The following is a 20,711-nucleotide window of genomic DNA, read 5'->3' as shown; positions in this document are numbered from 1 at the left end:
ATAGAACCAAGAGCTAAGAGAAACAGATAAGTATGAGAGAAAAAATGTGTGAAGCTTGCTGGGCAGACTGGATGGGCCGTTTGGTCTTCTTCTGCCGTCATTTCTATGTTTCTATGATTTAACAGTCCATTGTTTTTGTTGCTCTTCCTTTTGTACTCATTAAGGACCTGGTATATAATATAAGTAACTATACAAAATTTGAAAGACCTGATATCTGCACAAATTCCAGCACTTACAATTATTGTCTTTGAGAGCATTGCTCTTGGACTGAAAGGCAATTTAGAAAAATTAGACCTGACAAACTTATTTATTTTTTTTTTACAAGATTTATACCCTCTATTCACAATTCCAAGTGGTTTACAATATACACACATAAAAACATAAACATATACATAAAATATATAAAATATATACAATTAACATAAAATAAAACAGGCTGAATTAAACTTATAATAAAAAACAAAAGAAATCAAGAGTCTAAAATCATCTAATGTTTTCAAGATCAGACACTGACAGTCTTTTGATTAGTTATACAAAACTCTGATGTGGTTCTTCTCAAATAATGGTGGGACAGTTCATCTAGCTGAAACACACACAAAAGTCTTTGGTAAGAATAAGGAACTAGAATTTTAGCTTTTTGATGCCTGTACAATTGCACTTCTGTCCGATGAGTCTTTCCAGGATATTATATGAACAGCTGCACTAGGGAAATAAGTGAAAAAAATTGCAGTTATTATTGTGATTGGCAGTTAATAGATAGTCTAAACATTGAACACTCATGGGTTCCTTATAATTTAGTGCAATCCTTTCTAGTCTTTATTTGAAACCTATAATTACAACTCTAATGATGGCTGTGAAACATTTCAGATTTTGCTCAGAATTTGAGTACAAAAGGATACTCTCCAACCCTTGCAGCCCTAATTTCCCAAAAATCTTAAAAAGCTCAGTATATCTTAGAATTAAAATGCAGGCTTACATTTCTAATGTTACTGTATTTATGTTGCCTTATAAATGAATGTTATAACATTACATTTAGACCCACAAAAAATGTAGGTACTATTTTTATTGCTTTATCTCAGCATGAGTAAGTGATGTTACGCATGACATCAAAATGACAGTAAACAAAAACCCAAGGAGTTTTCACAGGAATTCATTATGTGCACAGAGGACAGTTTGCTGAGGGATCTAGCCAAGTAAATAAGTGGGTGCATGGATAGATTCCCCTAAGTGTCAATTGTCCCCTTCACAGCAGCTAAAAGTGTATGCTGACTTCCACAGCACCCATGCTTTTGCCTGGATCAAAAAAGAGGTGTTTCCAGAGATGTGCTTAGATTGAGGGAGTAAACAGCATATGTACATTTGCATTTTTAAATGTATGCACGCTGCCTTATCCTTCAATCCACTGCCAGCAGAAATAGCAAATGCAAAGTAGGTAGTCACTTTGTATGAATGTTCTTGTAGCTAATGTTCAAATGGGAAACTATTTTGGTAATTTGAAAATTAGCTGTAAGATACATATGTGGTAAAGTAGTCTTATACTTCAGGTTACTGAAAATTGCTCCCACAAATGGAAGAAGTTATTGTGAAAACAAGATCCACAGAGAATAGAAAGTATTATTGGTGAAATTTAAATAAAGTAATGTAAACATAGTACACCAGACACAGCGGCTAAAGTTTCATATGTCAGATGTCTAATACAGTTTTAATATCCTAGGGGCCTAAATTTTACTGTGCATGTAAAGGACCTTTTATGATTATCAAAAATAACATGCTGGGCAGTGAGGCCTTAGCATGAATGTTAAGATGGTCCCGCGGTACATTAACATCTGTGTGCTAAATTTCTTGCTTACCCATATGTACATGTGAGAGCATAATAGGCAAATTAGGCTATGCCAGACCTATAGGAAATAACGTAGTATGCTGAATGCACCTGCTATTTTCTGTGGGCTTGGTAAAGGGTAAAAATATAACACAATGTAGGGAAAGTCTTCAAATCCCCATGCTAACATTCCCTTTAACTATGGGAGATTTCTCCCCTCACTCCCCCTGCACTCAGAGTGAAGGGGCCATGGTGCCCTAATGGACTATTGCCCCAGCCCGATGATCAAAGGATCACAAGGCATGATCCTCTCCACTACCCTCCTTTCTTGGAGTAAGGGATGGGGGCTGCCAATGCTTGATTGTCCTCCACTCACCTCTTGTGTCCAAAGTCAGGGACCTCAAAGGGCTAATCACCTTCCTTTCTCTCTTTCCCCTGCCTTTCTCTCTCCCTGGAGGCAAAGTCGGGAACTGGCAAGGGGGAGTGGACATATTTCCCCTGCATGGTGAGAGAACTGGTTAGCACGGGGGATCCAAAGACTTTTTCTGCAATGTGTTAGATCTTTACCCTTTAACAAGCCAATGGAAAAGAGCAAGTGCATTTATTTATTTACTTGCTTATTTCTTATGTTTATAAATTGGCTAATTCTGGAGAGTCTTGGTGTCTGTTTCCTATGGGCCCAGTGTAGCCTACTTTGCAAATGATGCTTCCTCGTTCACATAACGTATGTGAGAATTTTATATTGAAACACATTAAGTCCATCCTTTGTTTTGCGGCATACAATTTTTTTATGTAGACTGTGTAGCTTCCCTCAGTGTTGCTCTTTCATAGAGGGTTAGATAGAAATAACATTCTATTTTTATCATTTTTTAATAATTATAAAGAGAAGAAAAGACTGAACAGTTTCTGGACTGTAAGCAAGAACTTGAGCAGTTGGAAGTAGAACTAAAGAAATTTCAACAAGAGGTCAGTATCTTGTATTAATCATTTTCAAACGAGCTAATAAAGATTTTATAAAAGGGAAATTATTGCAGTTGGAAGTCACCATGATATTTGTGTTGATTTTTTTTTTATGGTCTTCTACTTTTAAAGAAGCAGTTGAATCCTACCGAAAGTTTTGTAACCTATTGCTATGTCATTATTTTGAAGCTAGCCCAAATCAGTGGCAAAAATGTGTTAGATGTATAAATTAAAAACCTGGTTTGACTGAAATGAGAGAACAAAATGAATATACTGTTTTCTGAAGAAAAGTAGCCTCAAATGACACACACATATAGGTCATATGATCTGTGTAATGTGTAACTTTCAAGAGAAAGTTTGTGTGTGTGAAAGAAGAGATATGTGCAACATGTTCAACACCTGAGGAAGAATATATCATTGAACTTGTTTTTTTTTTTCATTCAGTTTTACTCTGTTACAATTATATTAGCTTATTTTTTATTATGTTTCTTTTTTTAATTTTCTTCTTAATGTCCTTAATTAGTTGTATTGTCTCTAACACCCCTATTCATTACATCTGGTTAATATGAAGGTACAAACAAAGTATTGTGACCCTCAGCAGTTTCCATGTTAACGTGTGGTGATCTAATTGACTTTGAAAGCCAAGAACCTTATGACCCTTGCCTTTTCTATCTGGCCAAGATTCTAAGAGGCTTGTTGACCTTGGTGGGAAGATGTTTTACCAGAATGTTATGCTTTTTCAGAATAGCAGGCTGCCAGGTCTATACAGAAACACTGAAAAGAACAATAAAACCCATCTAGTATGCATACATTTACTTAATTTTAGAATTCTGTAGACCAAAGTAGATCTTTGGTTTTCGCCTCATTAATTCACAACTGAGGATCTTCTGTGCTTTTCCCATGTCTTCTTGACATCTCCACCATGTCTCCTGGGATGCTTTTCCATGCATCCATCGTCCTTAATGTGAAGAAATATTTTCTAGTGTTACTCTTGAGTTCACCTCCTGTGAGATTCAAAGCATGGTGTCATTTAATAGAACTTAATTTTAACTGGAAAAATGTTTGCTTCTTGTACTTCATACCATTGACATATTTGAATCTCTCTATCCATACCCCTACTCTCTCTCCTGTCCTCTAGGCTATATACATTTAAATGCTTAAGTTTCAGTCTTAGGCCATAATTTTTAGGGCTTTTGGTGCAGATCTCTACACTATTTTTATAGTCTTTCTCTAGACTGCATGTACTTTATCTTTCTTCCGGGACAAGCAGGATGGTAGTCCTCACATATGGGTGACATCAGATGGAGCCCTGTCACAGAACTCTTTTGTCAAAGTTTCTAGAACTTTGACTGGCACACTAAACATGCCCAGCATGTCACTAACCCTGTAGCCAGGGGTCCCCCTTCAGTCTCTTTTTTTCCATGCAGCAAGTTGCCTTGCAATTAGGAGCTCTGTGAGAAACTCTCACAACTTTTCCTCATGGAACTTTCGAAATATATCTTCATAAAATGACTCTCACTGGGGTCCCCCCATCGACATCCATTCCCTCCGGCGCTCAGTAAGTGTATTCTCCATGTTTTGCGGTCAATTCCTGGCTTCATACTTTCGGTGTCAGATGGTCATTAATCGCACGTGTGCCAATTTTTGTAATGGCGACCGGATTTAGGAAATGCCCCGAATGTCCGAGGACCATGTCCATAATGGACCCGCACAAAATTTGCGTTTTGTGTTTAGGATTCTCGTGCGACGTTAATCGGGACCTGAGTTGCGCACAGATGACCCCTAAGGGACGTCGTGCTTGATTGGAGAAAATGGAGCAGCTCTTTGGTTCAAAGCACTTTGCTCCATCATCTTCAACTCAGGTGCTGCAGACCAAAAAGGGTCTATTGACCTCGGGGACGCCTACCCAGCAGCATCGTGGAGCGAGTGACCGTCCGTCACTGACCCCCTCAAGGACATCGGCGACGTTATCCTCTGTGCCGGAGAAAGTCCGGGCCGAATGTTGAGGGAGGTACCGGCACCGACATGAGTCTCCGACCGGTGCTGGCACCGACCCCCGCAGCGGCATCGGCTATCGAGCCACCTGCGAAGAAGACCTGGGGAGAGGAGCCCCGATCCTCCTCTGGACCCGGGTCCCCGAGGCGTTCCCCACCGATATCAGTGCTGGGTACTGAGCCTCCACAAATCCCTGTGGAGGTGTCAGTAAAGCGCATAGCCTGCTTCCTACCCCAGGCACAGTGCTACTTATGCCAGCCTCAAAGGGGGAATTGAACGTAAAAGTCCAAGAGGCAAGCCCTTCGGGACATCCATTCGCCACCAGTGCCGGCCCCCATACAGACACCTGGATTGGCACCCTCTATGTTCGCACTGCTTTTCGAGCACCTAGATACACTCATCGGTGCTGTGTAGACTCATCCTATGCTGCCTGACACACCGGCATCGAGTCATCCATCGAGGCCTCCGCAGGTCCCAATTCCCATTCCGGATTCCTTGGAGGAAGATGAGGCGGTTTCTGGGCAGATCCCTCCATGGGGAGCCACTAATGCCGGAACCTACACCAGGACCATCGGGGATACCGAGGCCTAAGCGTACATCATTCGCTTCGACTCCATCGATGCCAGCACCGGTTCCACCAATGCCGATGCAGCCTCCATCAAAGCCATTCCGCCATCCATCGAGACTTTCCTGACCTCTTGATTTTGATGTGCTTCTTCCCTCAGGAGGTCCACAAGGAGAGGGGGAAACCCCCTATAATCCTTGGGAAGATGAATTCTCCGATGACTCTTCACACACTTCCAAGGAATTGCTTTCAGAGCCCTCACCCCCGGAAGAGAGGCGACTTTCTCCTCCAGAAGACCTCTCCTTTGCCAGTTTTATCAAGGAGATGTCTAAAACTATTCCTTTTCCATCAGTTACGGAGGCAGACGCTCGCCACCAAATGTTGGAGATTCTGCAATTTGTGGTGATACCAGTACATGAAGTACTTCTGGATCTTCTACACCGACTCTGGAACCACCCAAGTACTGTACCACCAGTCAACAGGAAGACTAATGCGACATACCTGGTGCAACAAGCCCCAGGCTTTCAAAAAAGTCAACTGTCCCACCACTCTGTAGTGGTAGAGTCGGCCCAGAGAAAAGCTAAACAATTGCATCCACATTCCTCTGCTTCCCCTGGTAAGGACCAGAAAGCATTGGATGCATTGGGATGCAGAGTTTTTCAGGGGTCAATATTGATAGCACAAATAGCGGCATATCAACTGTATATGACCCAATACAACAGAAATCTGTGGAAAAAGGTGCAAGAAATTGCTAAAACTTTACCACAGCAACAAAAAGAGTCCCTAACTGCCATCCTATAGAAAGGACTAGAAGCAGGCAAGCACGAGGTCAGAGCTGCTTATGACTCATTCGAAACAATATGTAGAGTCTCAGCAGCAGGCATCAGTGCTAGATGCTGGGCCTGGCTTAAAGCTTCAGACCTATGCCCAGAAGTACACGATAAACTTGCAGATCTTCCCTGTACAGGAGACAACCTGCTCGGGGACAAGGTTCAAGACGCAGTGGCCCAATTAAAAGACTTTCATGAGACCCTGCATCAATTGTCTTCTTTTTCCCCAGATGTTCTGTCCAAAGCCCATAGGAGAACACAAGGGGACGTCAGGAAACAATTTTACAGACCATGCAGGTATTATCCCCCTGCGTCCCATACTCGAGGGGCTAGAGCTCCTCAGAGAGGAACTACACGACAAGTAAGGACATCTAGAGCGCAGCCAGCTTCACAGGATGCTCCTTTGGCTACATTCTAAATTCTTCCAGACAGCAGTTCCATTTCTCACTTGAATTCAGTAGGAAGCCATAAAAAAAAAAAAAAAAGAAGACAGTCGTACGCCGACTTCTTCTGCACTTGTGTGCCCTATACACATCTCCTTGTACATAAAAGGTATATATTGATATTCTTCGGCACTGGGCTTCCTCTGCTATTCAATGAGAACGGATCTACTCTCTGGTCTTTCATAAACATGAGTCCATTTCATATGCGTACTACTGTTCCTAAAGAGCTTGGCGGTAGTGGCTGCTCCACTACTCCTCAGTCATTTCCGGGTTTCGTATCTGGACAACTGTCCTGTAACAGCCAGTCCAGACATGGAACTTTGACTCCGTTAACTCATTTACACGACTCCTATATACTCTCTGGGATTTTTTTTTTTTTTTTTTTGGCAAAATCATTTTTATTAGGAACTCGTGAATACAACTACAGCTGCCTCAGTACAAGGTAAGCAATATTAGCCTGATACAGGTACAAAATATAGGCATATCACGAAAACAGTTGTGCTATAAACATTGCAAGTGCTGCAACTGCACGCACGCCCCCATTTTCCAATTTGTGTATCTCTCCCCTCACTCAACCCTCATACTCACCAGCCCACTCATACACAAACATCCACCGATTCAACCCCCCCCCTATGACTCTCCCCCCCCCCCCCCCTTTCCCATGCGAGGTGCACTGAGAGCAAACAACGAATGACCTAAAATGTTCAGAAGAGCAGCCGTTCAAAAAGGGAATGTGTCCCAGTTCAGGTGTGCCAGTGGAAATGTCGCAATCAGTTCCATCTCTGGGATTTTTAATCACCTACCAAAAATCCCATGCGATATCACTTACTCATCTCTCCTCTTAGAGATCTGATCTAGGCTTCACAAGTAGCCAAACAGGTATCCTTAATAATTGTGCACTCACGCTGTCCAACCTCACCAGCTATCTGCAGTCGAAGGACAATCACTCAAGGAACTTAGATATTACCCGGAATGACCTGTCATTTCTGCTTCCTGGTATTTTCGGAAGACTCGGGATGAGCTCTGGTCATCCATGGAAAGCCTCTCCAGCAGGATGGTCGTCATTCTCGTAGACCACCACGTTACATTCCAATGAGTGAACGCACAATGCAGCTCGAGCCCTTCTCGGCTTTGCCGGAAGACTACATAAATTTGAACCTACACCAATTGGCGCTCCATTGTGATGCGCACCACTTTCTGGCACGCACAGTGACTGCACTGGACAACAGACTCAGCCAACATTTCCAGTACAACAAGTGATCCTTGGATCCCTCTATTGCAAGCAGAGTACTACACCGATACCATCAGTTCTTGCGTCCACCCTAAATTGCAGAATGGGCGCTTCTGCTTCCAACACAGGGACCAAAGAGAACCTTTCACGGTTGCCTTCATCTGTCCCTGAAACATAGGTCTGCTATATGCATGCTCTCAAATGCTGTTCAAAGCAAGACTCTTGTGAAGCTACACCAGGACAAAAGCTCCATGACAATCATGGACTATTTAGCTGATGGCAAGTTGACTTTCCAACCCTCTGCTGCTGTCTCTCAAGTCCTTGTAGCTTCATGGCAGCCTTCAATAACGAATTCTTAATGGAAAAGTAAACCATGTGCACCGAAGAATTTAATTCCTTCGTGTCCACATTTCACCTATTATTATGCTATTATAGCACCTCCTGAACTTGTATTCACTTTAGTGCTATTTTTTCCTATATTTAAAAAAAAAAAAATAAAAAAATATAAGAGATGCTCCATAATAGTTCCATCCTTGGTGAGTTGATTGTAACAAGCGTATCTCAGCTTCAGCTTCTTCTACGGCCACAGGTCATGGTATAGCACTACACTGTCTTGCTTACACTACGTTCCTGCAAACTAAATTACTTAACAAATAACCTCATTGTTCCATGTAACCATTCTATTTATTCACAGAATCGGTGAGTTACGACCTTTCGTGGCAACTCACCCTACCCAACATTACTCTGACATGGTCTTTCTCCCCACTCACCTACATTCCTTCCTCAGAAGGTAACTGATTTCATCTAACTCTGTCCATACTCTTCCAGGTCTGTACACTCATTTGAGTGCTTGACTTTACATATCTTGAACTATGGGAGTGCACTTGCATTTTATATGCAAACTCCGCATTCCATCAAAAATCCACCCATCTCTTTTTCCCTTTAATAAACCAAGCCTAGAGTTGAAGTGGATGTGCAGCCCATCTTCATTACTCTGCACCATGTGTTACATTTTGCCATCAGCAAGCAAACCTTCCACGTCAGAGACGAATGAAGGCATTTCGCCATGACCATAGCAAACTCAGTAACACTCTTCTGTTCATTACTGACTGCTAACATTTGCATCACCTGTGGGGTGGAGTTCTCTCCACCCTTCGCAACCCACTATTACATGTACCAGGCCGAATGACAGTACTCTGCCTTTGGCCTTTCTGTTCTTAACATTTTATACTCAGTGTGACAACCCAACTCATCTACCACGACCCCCTGTGAATGTCAGGCTGCCTCATTGTTGCCAACAACACCGCAGTTGTACTTGTTGCACATGTTGGGTGCTGCTTGCCTGGATTCTTCTGAGGCAGCCTGTAGCTCGCTATTTACCCACATGTGAGGACTACCATCCTGCTTGTCCTGGGAGAAAGCAGAGTTGCTTACCTGTAACAGGTGTTCTCCCAGGACAGCAGGATGTTAGTCCTCACGAAACCTACCCGCCGCCCTGCGGAATTGGGTTCGCTTACGTTTTATTATTTTACTAGCCGTTTAGCCCGTAACAACGGGCTACATTTAAAAAAAAAAATTTTTGGTCCATTTCCTTCCCACTCCCTCCCCCCTCTATTCTCCCTCCCTCCCTCTCACCTCCCCCCTCTAGTCTCCCTCCTGCTCACCCTCTCCTCCCTCCCCCCCTCCCCTCACCTCACTCTCTCCTCCCCCCTCCCCTCACCTCACTCTCTCCTCCCTCCCCATCCCCTCACCTCACTCTCTCCTCCCTCCCCTCACCTCACTCTCTCCTCCCTCCCCTCAGTCACTCCCCCTCTCTGTCCCCTCCCCTTTCAGCTCATCCACAACCGGCAGACGGAAGATCTCTGGGGGGGGTGTCCCTCGCGCGCGCCGCCACTCCTGCTTTTCGCTGCTCTTGCTCCTCCCAGCGCCATTTTTATTTTTCGGGCACGCTCCGCTCTGACCGACATGCTCGCCAGCGCATGCGCGGTAGAGCTACTCTCTACTGCGCATTTGCGGGCCGTCTGTCAGAGCCCATTTATAAGGTAGATTTTTTGCTCGTACGTTTGCTACAAACGAGACTGAAGGGGGACCCCTGGTGGCTACAGGGTTAGTGACATGCTGGGCATGCTTAGTGTGCCAGTCAAAGTTCTAGAAACTTTGACAAAAGTGTTCCATGACAAGGCTCCATCTGATGATGTCACCCATATGTGAGGACTAACATCCTGCTATCCTGGGAGAACACCTGTTACAGGTAAGCAACTCTGCCATATCCTTTCTGAGATACAGCCTCCAGAACTGGACGCAATATTCCAGATAAAGACTCGCCACCGACCTGTACAGACATTGCCTTTTTTTTTTTTTTTCTTTTCTGGTATGGCTCTTCCTATGCACCTTGGTATTACTCTGGCTCTGGATGCTGCTTTGTCACCATGTGGGCTGAGTTGTGAAGATTTGTTCAGTGGGACTCATGGCAAACAGGGGAATGAAATACTTTTGTCCAAAGTAGAACAGTGTAAGATGCATCTAATCCATTTGGCTTATGTTGATTTGACATGACCATTGATTCCAATATAATTGCTTGATTGTGTACATGTAAGCATAGAGAAGATGTGTTGGACATGCTTTCTGATGTGTTCTGTAAAGGAAAGATGGGGGGGGGGGTTCAAGGTGAAAAAAAACCTTGGATGCTGGAAAGAAACCTCAAACTACCCAGTAGACTTTCTCAGCCACCTTTGATATGCTTTTGATATCCAGGAATTGTCATGGAATTTCTCCTGGAAAATATTTTGTTACCCAAGAGATTTCTGAGATATTTTAAGCCCAGACCCAAGAGTAATATACCTAGGCAGCACAGGCAAAAGAGGCATTCACTTTTACATAGTCAGGACCTTTTTTTTTTTTATTAGATCTAAAGGAAATAGTAACTTTCTATCCAGACTCCAGAGAACCTAGAGGTATCAAGAAAGGATACAAATTGCACCATCTGGAATAGTCACTTCAAATTGCTCTCCCCAAAACATTCAGATCTACATCTCACCAGAGCTTGGTGAGATTGGAAATATTCTCTTTAGAGGCCCATGCAGTCAAAACTGTCCATGCATAATGCAGTAGGGCATGGGTTTTTCTCCACTTTCTGGTTCCCTAGATATCAGGGCGATTCAAACTCATCCTAGACCTGAGGGATCTGAACCCTCCTACAAGAAAGATTAGTTCAGCATGGTTTCCTTATTCTTTCTCTCTATGTTTATTGGAATTAAAGAAGGTTTATGTCCACAGAGAGGTACAGCCTAGTCAAAGGAAGTGTTTCATATTCATTGAAAGTATTTACAACTTGTGAAGGTATTCATAACTTTCAGTTCCTTTTGTCATGATGTCGACTTTTTAAATATTTGCTACAATATAATTGTATAGACTAGGTATATATTTTCCTGCCTGGATGACTGACTGATCAAGCATGTATCTCAGGCAGAAGCAAAGAGATTATTGCTTATCACAGCCCAGATGCAGAAATCACTAATGGGTGAATTTTAAAAGCCTTATGCACACCAAAACTGGAATGTACACATTCAAGTTGGGCCGGGGCACACCATGCGGATTTTAATAGGTGCCCATGTACGTGTGTATTTCCTGGTATGCGCACAAATGAAAAAGTCCAGAAAAGGGGTGAGATATGGGCATTGCCATTCCTGGATGTATAAATAAAACAAGTGTGTAAAAACGTACGTACACAAGCGTGCACCAGATCCCTTACTGTGTAATTTTACTTCTGCTTTGGATGGTGTGTAAGTCCTAAAACAAAAAAATATAGGCATGTCAGCAGGTTTTTAAGGGTTGGGGTTAAGAGTGGAAAAGGGAGGCTATTTAAATAGGGAGACAGGAAGTCCTATCCCTTTCTTGAGGAAACTGGTTTAACTGGTAATTGCATTGGTGTGTGTTCCTATTAAAGTCCCCCCACTTATGCGGTAGACACAGCATTGTGCACACATGTACACGCATACAACTTATTTTATACCATGAGGGCATATATGTGCATATGTTATAAAATGGCTGTCTCTGGATGCAAGCCAGCATATGTGCGTACATGTGCACCCATGCAGCTGTTTAAAAGTTATCATCCCAGGTTCTTGATTCATTTTGCAAGTCTCATCTTTGCTTATCACTCTAGTTGGGATTTATTGTTCTACTAGATATTATTTAGGTAAAGGTCTATCTCCCTTGCCTGACAATCCAAGATATCATAGCCAATAATTGAAAGCAAACAAAAAAAATGATCCATGTTGAGAACACTAGGCTTAGTGACAGGAATAGTGCAAGTTACTCCCCATGCGCACCTTTATATGAGACAAGTTGAATGATTGTAGATATTTCCATAGACACAATGAACTAAATCCAGATCCTGGATGATTTACAGGTCTTACTAAATTGTTTTTTCCCCATTCCAGTCTAACAAAAGGCCTTCCCTTCCAAATTCCAGGCGATTCAGTTGAACTGAGCATTGATGCATCCAGTGAGATCTGGGAAACTAATCTAAGAGAGCGTCAAGAAAGATTTTACATTGCTCCTGGAAATAAGGGCTGTTCTTCCATCAGGAGCTAAGTGACAAACAAAATTGTATTGAAACAAATAGATAGTAGTACAACTCAAACAAGAAAGGAGGGATGAACTCCAGCTTTCTGTGTCAGAAAGCCTTCCGGTTTTGGAGGTGGTAGTCTTACAGAATAACCCAGCTACAGGTAAAGAAAATCATCCTGATAGGTAAACTGATTTGGAAGGGATCTACTAGTATCCCATGAGTATTACTTGGATCAGGAAGTAGTGATCAAAATCTCATTCAAATGGGGACTGGCCCACATGGGTCTGTTTTGACAGACCCATGTGGGCCAGTCTAGCAGTAGATTATTTTTTCCTTCATTGGAGGGGTCAAATATGCATATCCTGCCTTGCCCCCTTGTGGGTAACACCTTAGTAAAATATAAAAGGTATTGAGGGTCTTTAATCTTCATAGGGCCATGTTGTATGAGAGACATCATTTCTTCTCATCTGGGAGATGTTGATTGTGGAACTCATCAGTCTGGATCCTTTCATACCTGATCACGCAAACAATGCAGTCTTTAGTCTTCGTGTATTGAATGCTGAGAGGATAGTGATAAATGTGTTTGGTGTGTTGGAGAAAATGTGTCTAGTCCTGGCTTTTAGAAAGCAGTCTTATCAGCTGGGCCTGTAGTTTTAAGTGGAATGTTGCTGGTGGATTGTATCAAAGCCCTTAAACTCATCCAGTTTTTTCTTTTGATACTTTCAGACCTGGTGTTCTGTGAGAAAATGCACCATCTCAGGGAGGGTAATTTTCAAAGGCATTTACTTAGATAGTCAGGTCATTTACCTGGACAAATACCTGAAGATTACCCTTATCAAATGCAGCTAAAGATCATTTTAGTTTCCATAACACATTTTAGCCATGAGAAAAATGTGTATTGTGGGCATGTTTAGATTGGGAGAGAAAAACAGTATGCATTCATTTGATTTTGAAATGTACATGCACAATTTTGTGTGCTCCCACACAAATATCAGGTGCAAAACACTTGAATGCTTTTAATGCATAGACTTTCTTACTTGCTGATTTTCAAATAGAAACACCATGGGCAGTTTTGCTTTGAAATTTTGCATAAAGTACATATTCATTTTTTAAACTACATGGATTGTTTGAAAAGTACCCCCTACTTGATTATCAGATTTCATCTTTCATTGTTACTCCCTTGCAAGTATGAAGTTGTATAGTTCTGGTTGTCCCATCTCAAAAAAAGATATAGTAGAATTATCAAAGGTACAGAGAATGGTGACCAAAATAAATAGGATGGAACAACACCCCTCTTGAGGAAAGGCTGGTTAGGACTCTTCAGCTTGGAGAAAAAACAGCTGAGATGAAATATGATGAAAGTCTATAAAACCATGAGTGGTTTGGATTGGGTAAACAGAGAATAGTTATTTACCCTTTCAAATAGTACTAGGACACTCTATGAAGTTAGTAGGTAGCACATTTAAAACAAATCGGACAAAGTCTTTTTTCACTCTGTGCACAATTAAACTGTGGAATTTGTTGCAGTTAGCATAGCTGGTTTTAAAAAGGGTTTAGACAGGTTTCTGGAGGAAAAGTGCATAATCCATTATTAGCCATGTAGACTTGGGAAATCTATTGCATATCCTGGCTATAAACAAGAAGAATTGGATCTATTCTTTGAGATCCTGCTGGGTTCTTCTGACCTGCATTGGCCACTGTCAAAGACAGGACACTGGGTTTGATGGACATTTGGTCTGAGTATGGCTGTTCTTATGTTCTAACTTACAAGGGCATGGCAGAGTCCATACTGTTTTGGTGAAGATGACTTTCATTGCCAATCTTACGTCAACCTCCTTTTGAAGACAATTTTAAGGCTGTTTCATAGAGTTCAGTCCTTTCATTCTCCAAGCGCTACTGCCTTAAAACCACTTTGTGTCTGTTAGGGTTTGGCTTATTGCTGTAAGGTCTTTTGCAGGATAAAGCCCAATTCCCACTTTTCATGGGCTTTTTTTCTGTTTTCTGGGGTTGTTTTCTGTGTCATGTTTGAAGCTTCATTTCCATTGAAAGCCTTAATGATTGGCACTGCTTCTTACAATTCTGTTTCCAGATATAGATTGTAAACTATCTGGGTACAGGGAAAATACCTACTGTACTTGAAAGGAACTCACCTTGGGCTACCAATGAAAAGATGTGCAGTTAGGTGTGTTTTTCTTAGGTACCAAGGATACTCTTTATAAATCCAAGGAAGAGGTTCCCCTAAATGACTAAGAATGTTGGACTATGAGTTCCAGAAATGTACTTTTAATTAAATTGGACAGTCAAAAAGCCTACACACAATTAGACAAACTTTGAAATTTGTCTAAGCAGAGGATGGGGATTGTGACACGATCATTGGCAGTGCATGATTCTTACTATGTTTTGTGATTTTTAGCCTCAGTCCTAAAATCAGTACCTGGGCTACTTTTCAAAAATGTGCAGCTTTTCTAGCTCCCTTCCCTTTCTAGACAATCACATCTCCCCTAAACCCTGTGTTCCTATTGCTAGTTAAATTTCCTAAGGAAATTCCTTATCAGTTTTCAGCCACAATGCCCAACCTTTTCTGGCTTAAACATGTGCTGATTCAGTTCTTATTTGTGTTATTGAAAGCCAAAAAATTATAAATGCTAAAAGGAAGAAGCATGGCTTTCTCTGGCAAAAATATTTCCCATTGTTACTTGGCATTGCTTCTAATTCTTACTTAAAACAATCATTAAATAGCTAGTCCCATATGTGAGTCCATTGAGATTGCTTGTCTTCAGAGAAAGTGAAGATATTTACCTTTAATGTATGTTCTCTCACGAAAGCAGCTCAATGAAGTCTCACAGCCCCTTTTAGGAGTAATTCTTTATCACTTTCTTTCTTTGCTAGTTGTTAAACTGAGCAATAGGTGATCTGATATGATTTGAGCCACTTATGTATGCTCAGGAGTTTTGTTTCCTGTGAAAGTCTCCAGATGTTCCTTCTACAGTTGCATGATGCAGATCACATAACTAATATGAGTGCTTCATTAAGCTGCTGTCATTAAAGAATGGACATCACTGGTAAATAGCTTTATTTTAGCTAATCTTACATAATGCTAAATATCACATTATTTTTCATTGCCATATTTATTTACCAGAATCTGAATCTGCTTGCTGATGCTCGCTCTGCCAGGGTATACCGTGATGAGTTAGATGCACTACGAGAAAAGGCGGTCAGAGTTGATAAACTTGATAGTGAAGTCAACCGATACAAAGAGCGAATGCATGATATTGAATTTTACAAAGCCAGAGTTGAGGTAAGATATTTAAAAAGAAGTCTTAATTTTCACTTGGATTTTTTTTTGAGGGTTTTAGCTTTTAATTATTCAGATGAGCCCAACTTTTGTTTTTATTTATTTATTTTGGGGGAGATCTTTTTACTCACCTTTTGAATTAGAAATTCACACAAGATAGGGTATAACATAATAAAGACAGAATATTAGAAAGCATCATAAGAGTCAACTAGAGAGATATGGGTTTGTAAAAATGTTTAACACCTGGGCCTGTATTTTGCATATAGTGTCAATTGAAAAGATGCATAGAAAGCCATAAACTGGTTAAATTAAATATCTTCCCTTTCAACTGGCAGCTTTAGTTGGAAGAGACATTTTCTCATTCCCAACATGACAGGGTGAAGCTGATAATTTGGAAAGAATTTTCTCTCTCATTTGAAATACTGAGGTCTGTATTCAAAGGGATTGTCAGGGTAACTTTTCAGTTACCTGAATGAAAACCTGTAAATGAATATTTTCCTTTCTATTACCTGCTAAATGTATCCATGTAAAAAGAGGGAGAGCGGAGGTGATCTGGGTTAGGGCTTTTTCAGTTTAGCAAGGTAGCACCAATACTGAGCACTACCCATTTAAATTTACATTGATTAAGTCTGGTTGGAGAAAATGCTGGCCTAAAATTATCTGGTTAACTGTCGACAAGTATGGCAGACTTTCCCAGGTAAATCCTGCTGAATTTTTCACCTAAAGTTAGCCAGGTAAATTCCTGTTCTTTCTCGTGCCGAATATGGACCTCTGCATTCCTTTAGTTGTGCAATATTATTGTGTCTTTACAATTTCACATTTTGGAAGAGTGGTGGAAACTTCACATTTTGGAGATTCTTACTTTCTAGCCTTGCTGGTAAAGAAATTGAAATAGAGAGCCCCCTCTGATGCAAACGATCAAGTTGGTTTTATAGTCTGCTGGTGATTCCCAGGCTATGAAAGATTGCATTGTGTCAGAATTCCTAAGATCAAAGGTACTACTTGGGTCTCTTGCTCTTCAGCATACAAAAATGCCACGAAGCCACAGGGCCATCCTCATTGTAATGTTTTCTGTAAGTATATTTTATTGCTTTATTGATGTCCACATAATTCATATAGGAGTTAAAAGAAGACAATCAAGTGCTCCTGGAAACGAAGACAATGCTGGAAGATCAGCTAGAGGGCGTTCGAGCCCGTTCTGACAAATTACATGAATTGGAAAAAGAAAATCTACAACTAAAGGCTAAATTTCATGATATGGAAATGGTAAATATATGAATGTGATTTATGCTTTATTTTTAAATAATTTAAAATGTGTTGCTTGATTTTTGTTTTCATTTTAACACTGCAAAAATGAAGATTTCTATATATGTTAAAAGAAATCTAGGTGTCAATTCAAATCTAGGTATCATTCCAAATCTAGATTTCATCTTGTTTTGCACTATTCTAGGTATGACAAAATTTATAAAGTTCCAATATTTCTTTTAAGCCAGGAATAGCCAACTCCTGTCATGAACAATTCTGTTAATCAGAATTACCAAAAATGAAAATGAATCTGCTTTTCATTTAAAGTTAAAACACATTGGAACATATATAGCAAAATGTATTGACAATGTGTTTATCACTTAGTAAACCTCTTTCTCACAGGACAAGCAGGATGGTAGTCCTCACAAATGGGTGACATCGAGGATGGAGCCCTGTACGGAAAACTTTTCTGTCAAAGTTTCAACAAGCTTTGACTGACACTGGCACACTGGGTGCACTGAGCATGCCCAGCCTGCAATTATCCCTGTGAGCCACAGGTGTCTCCCTCAGTCTTCTTTTTTCCGCTCTGCAGTAAGCATAGCGGTTGGAGCTCTGTGAGGATTTTTTTTTTAACTAATTACCTCATGGAAACACTTAACTTTTCACTTCAAAAAACACTTTTCCCTGCACAGGTCTCCCTCCGCGTTTTTACGATGCTCGGTGAGTACTAATTCTTATTTTTTCGGTCGGTTCCTGTCACTATCTTAAGGCTGTTAACTGACTGAAGCCTTCCCTTCCCCCATTTTTCAGTTAACTTTAAACAGCTTGCGAGTGTCTCTGTGACACTCTGCTTGCTTATGCTAGTGGGGTAGGGATTTTTTCCTTAACTTTAGGACCTCTGTAGCTTCAAGTCCTTCGTTCCCTGGTACCCTCACGCAGTCGATACCTATCACTACACCGGTACCCTCCTAAACCGCCCTGGGCTTTTATATGTCATCAGCGCCCCTCCCCCCACGGTGCCCTGATGCCTTTATCCATGTTTTTTGCTTTTCAGTGCTACCAGGCTTTTTTCCTCCTACGCACTGTTTTTTTCCCTTGGGCTTCCTCGGTGCCGTCCCTACCCGGATGCATGCCATTGACGCACACGCTGTTAGTCACTGCCATGCATACTCGGGTCGCCGCCACCGTTGCCCGAGACACTTTTTAACGATCCCAGGGTCACTTCATCGATGCCACCCCCCTTTTTGGGGATGCCATCGATGCCCCATCCTCCCCACCGATGTCCGGCCCTTTTCCGTCGGTGGGCATCGGTGCCACATCGATTTCGTCGGTGGGCATCGATGCCGGATGGTCCCCATCAGTGGACATCAGTGCCGGATGGTCCCCATCGATGGACATCGGTGCCGGATGGCTTGTCCATCGATGGACATCGGTGCCGGATGATTTGTCCGTCGATGGCATCGGTGCCGGATGGCTTGTCCGTCGGTGGCATCGGTGCCAGGTCCTTTTGCATCGATGGACACCGATGCCCAGGTGTTTCATCCATGGGCATCTATGTTAGAATGCATCCATCGAGGGCAGTCGATGCCAGGCTGCTCCCATCGGTGAAATTCGATGCCCAGGTGGGTCCCATCGGTGGGTATCCATGCCGGCTCGATTCCGTGGATGGGCGTTGATGCCAATGCCAGCCTTATGGCTGGCATCGATGCCCATGCCGATTCCAGGACTGGCGTTGATGCCGGGATGGAATTCATCGACTGGGAGATCCATGCCATCGATTCCATACGTGTCCATATCGATGCCACCGACACACGTGTCTGGGGCACCGATGCCATGTACACTTGGAAATCTGAGTCTGTCCAAATCGATACCGTCAACGTCTGTGGCCCTATAGTTGATGCCCGTGGCCATGCCACAAACGGCATAAATGCCCGCCTCCATGCATCGATGCCCTCGACACCTCCGTTTTCCTTCGGTGTCCTTGACGCCCTATTGATTCGACTTCGACTCAGTCGATGCCGGTATCTTTTTCAATAACGGCAATGTTTTTCGATTATTCGATTCCACATCGTTTCAAAGATACCTATGCCAGTGCTGTCAGTGCCCGTCACTGTCATCATTCTCCTGGCCAGTCATCGACGATTTTTCATACCCATTTTGATGATATCCTCGAAGCCCCTTAGGTTGCCTTCAATATCGTCAATACCGACATAGCACCGCCACATAATACCCTCGCCTCCTCACATTGCTCCACGCTTTGGGTTCTTTTTTAAGCCCCGTATTAGCTTAAGACACTCCATTGTGTCAGGAGCAGAGCAGGCGTGCTGACAGTTCGTCATCGATCGCCTTCCAGGACGACGAGGGCTTCCATCTCGGCGCTGGGGAAAGACCGGGCCGAGCACCGTGGCACCCATCATCGCCGACATCGTGATCGTCCGCCGCTGACGCCATCCAGCACATCGGTGCCATCCTTCTCCAGGCTGGACAACGCTCGGGCAGAGCGACATCACCACTGCCATCAGCACTGTTCCTACAGTTTTGGCAGTCCTGGGTGATCCAGAACTTCCGGATCCAGGTCCGACGGCTTCTGCATTGGCGTCACGACACATCGAGCCGCTGTGACGAGGGAAGGGAACATGAGTTCCGTTAGGGCTCCTCTGTTCCTGGCGTGCCCCACCGTCAAGTGGTGTGGGACTATGGCCATCTGTTACACTTAGCAGTCTAAACGCCACTCACGCCTGGCCTGTCTCCTCTGTACCTGTGCCACCATACCGGGTTTCAGAGCGAGATGGACGTTTACGTCCCCGGCCTTACCCTCGAGGACTCCGGAGACCGTCGGAGTCAACAATCTTCACCGGCTCGTCTTGCGGCGATCCACGTCGGATGGTAAGTACCCGCTTCGGCAGCATTCCCATAGAGTTGTGTTCTCCCATTCGGACCGTGGTTCGAAAAGTTCTGGGTCATGTGCCTTTTAGAACTGTATTAGTGTCACATATCGCTATGTTAGCTATGTTAGCCACAATATCAGGAGAACCCCTCTATCTTCTTGGGATTGCAGCAGGGCTTCTTCTCTTCTCAGTAACAAGTCCCTGTGCCGACCAATGCTCTGACTCTTGGTTCCCTCCCAACCAAGGTCCAGCTGCATTGGCTGATCTGCTAAACATGAGATTCAGCAACCATTGCCCCATGTACAAGTCCACCTTGAGGCCTGGCCACAGGTCTCAGTGTCTCCTTGTACAGCATACAGAAATGCGGGTACCACTTACCGCTCACACACCTGCAGGAGCCTACATGATATCCTCCATTGGGACACCTCCTGGTCTCCCATTTGGTCAGATATCAGAGCGGCCACCCCACCTTGTACCAAAGTCCCGGTACACTCCCCCAGGCGCTACGAAGTGCAGAGGGGAGAAGGGAGGGGGGTTGGGGAGTTTTAATTGCACTATTCTTTTTTTTAACAGAAAATAGTTACTCTCCGCACATCCTGGACCTAAGAAAATCCAACTTTCTTTAGACGTCACAGGTACAATGGTATCTTTGGTTACCATCACTCCATACTGCAGTAAGTACATTATTTTAATGTTTCTATGTGCTTTATGGTGAGTCAACATTACAACCCCAAGCTCTGCCGCTGGCACCAGCTTCGGTAAGTGAACTGTCTCTTGCATCACTGTTGGTGAATGCTGTTTTCTCTGCGGAGTGTAACATCATTCACTTTCCTTGCATAGACTACTGCTAACCACTTTCAGTACATG

The 20,711-nt window shown here is 42.8% G+C and overlaps 1 protein-coding gene across 6 annotated transcripts in view; it reads left to right on the top strand.

The window, feature by feature from the left end:
- CCDC88A (coiled-coil domain containing 88A) overlaps positions 1–20,711 on the top strand; it is a 503,234-nt gene that overhangs the window by 219,016 nt on the left and 263,507 nt on the right. For all 6 annotated transcript variants that reach the window (XM_029593463.1, XM_029593462.1, XM_029593464.1 and 3 more), the window contains exons 9-11: positions 2,704–2,785; positions 15,556–15,714; positions 16,831–16,977. In XM_029593463.1, coding sequence (XP_029449323.1) covers positions 2,704–2,785; positions 15,556–15,714; positions 16,831–16,977 — 388 coding nt within the window. The remainder of the gene's footprint in view (positions 1–2,703; positions 2,786–15,555; positions 15,715–16,830; positions 16,978–20,711) is intronic.

The sequence above is a fragment of the Rhinatrema bivittatum genome, chromosome 3, assembly GCF_901001135.1.
Source record: "Rhinatrema bivittatum chromosome 3, aRhiBiv1.1, whole genome shotgun sequence".
Taxonomy (NCBI): domain Eukaryota; kingdom Metazoa; phylum Chordata; class Amphibia; order Gymnophiona; family Rhinatrematidae; genus Rhinatrema; species Rhinatrema bivittatum.
The sequence above is the reverse complement of the archived record's forward strand: the minus strand, read 5'-3'. Positions and strand labels throughout refer to the sequence as shown.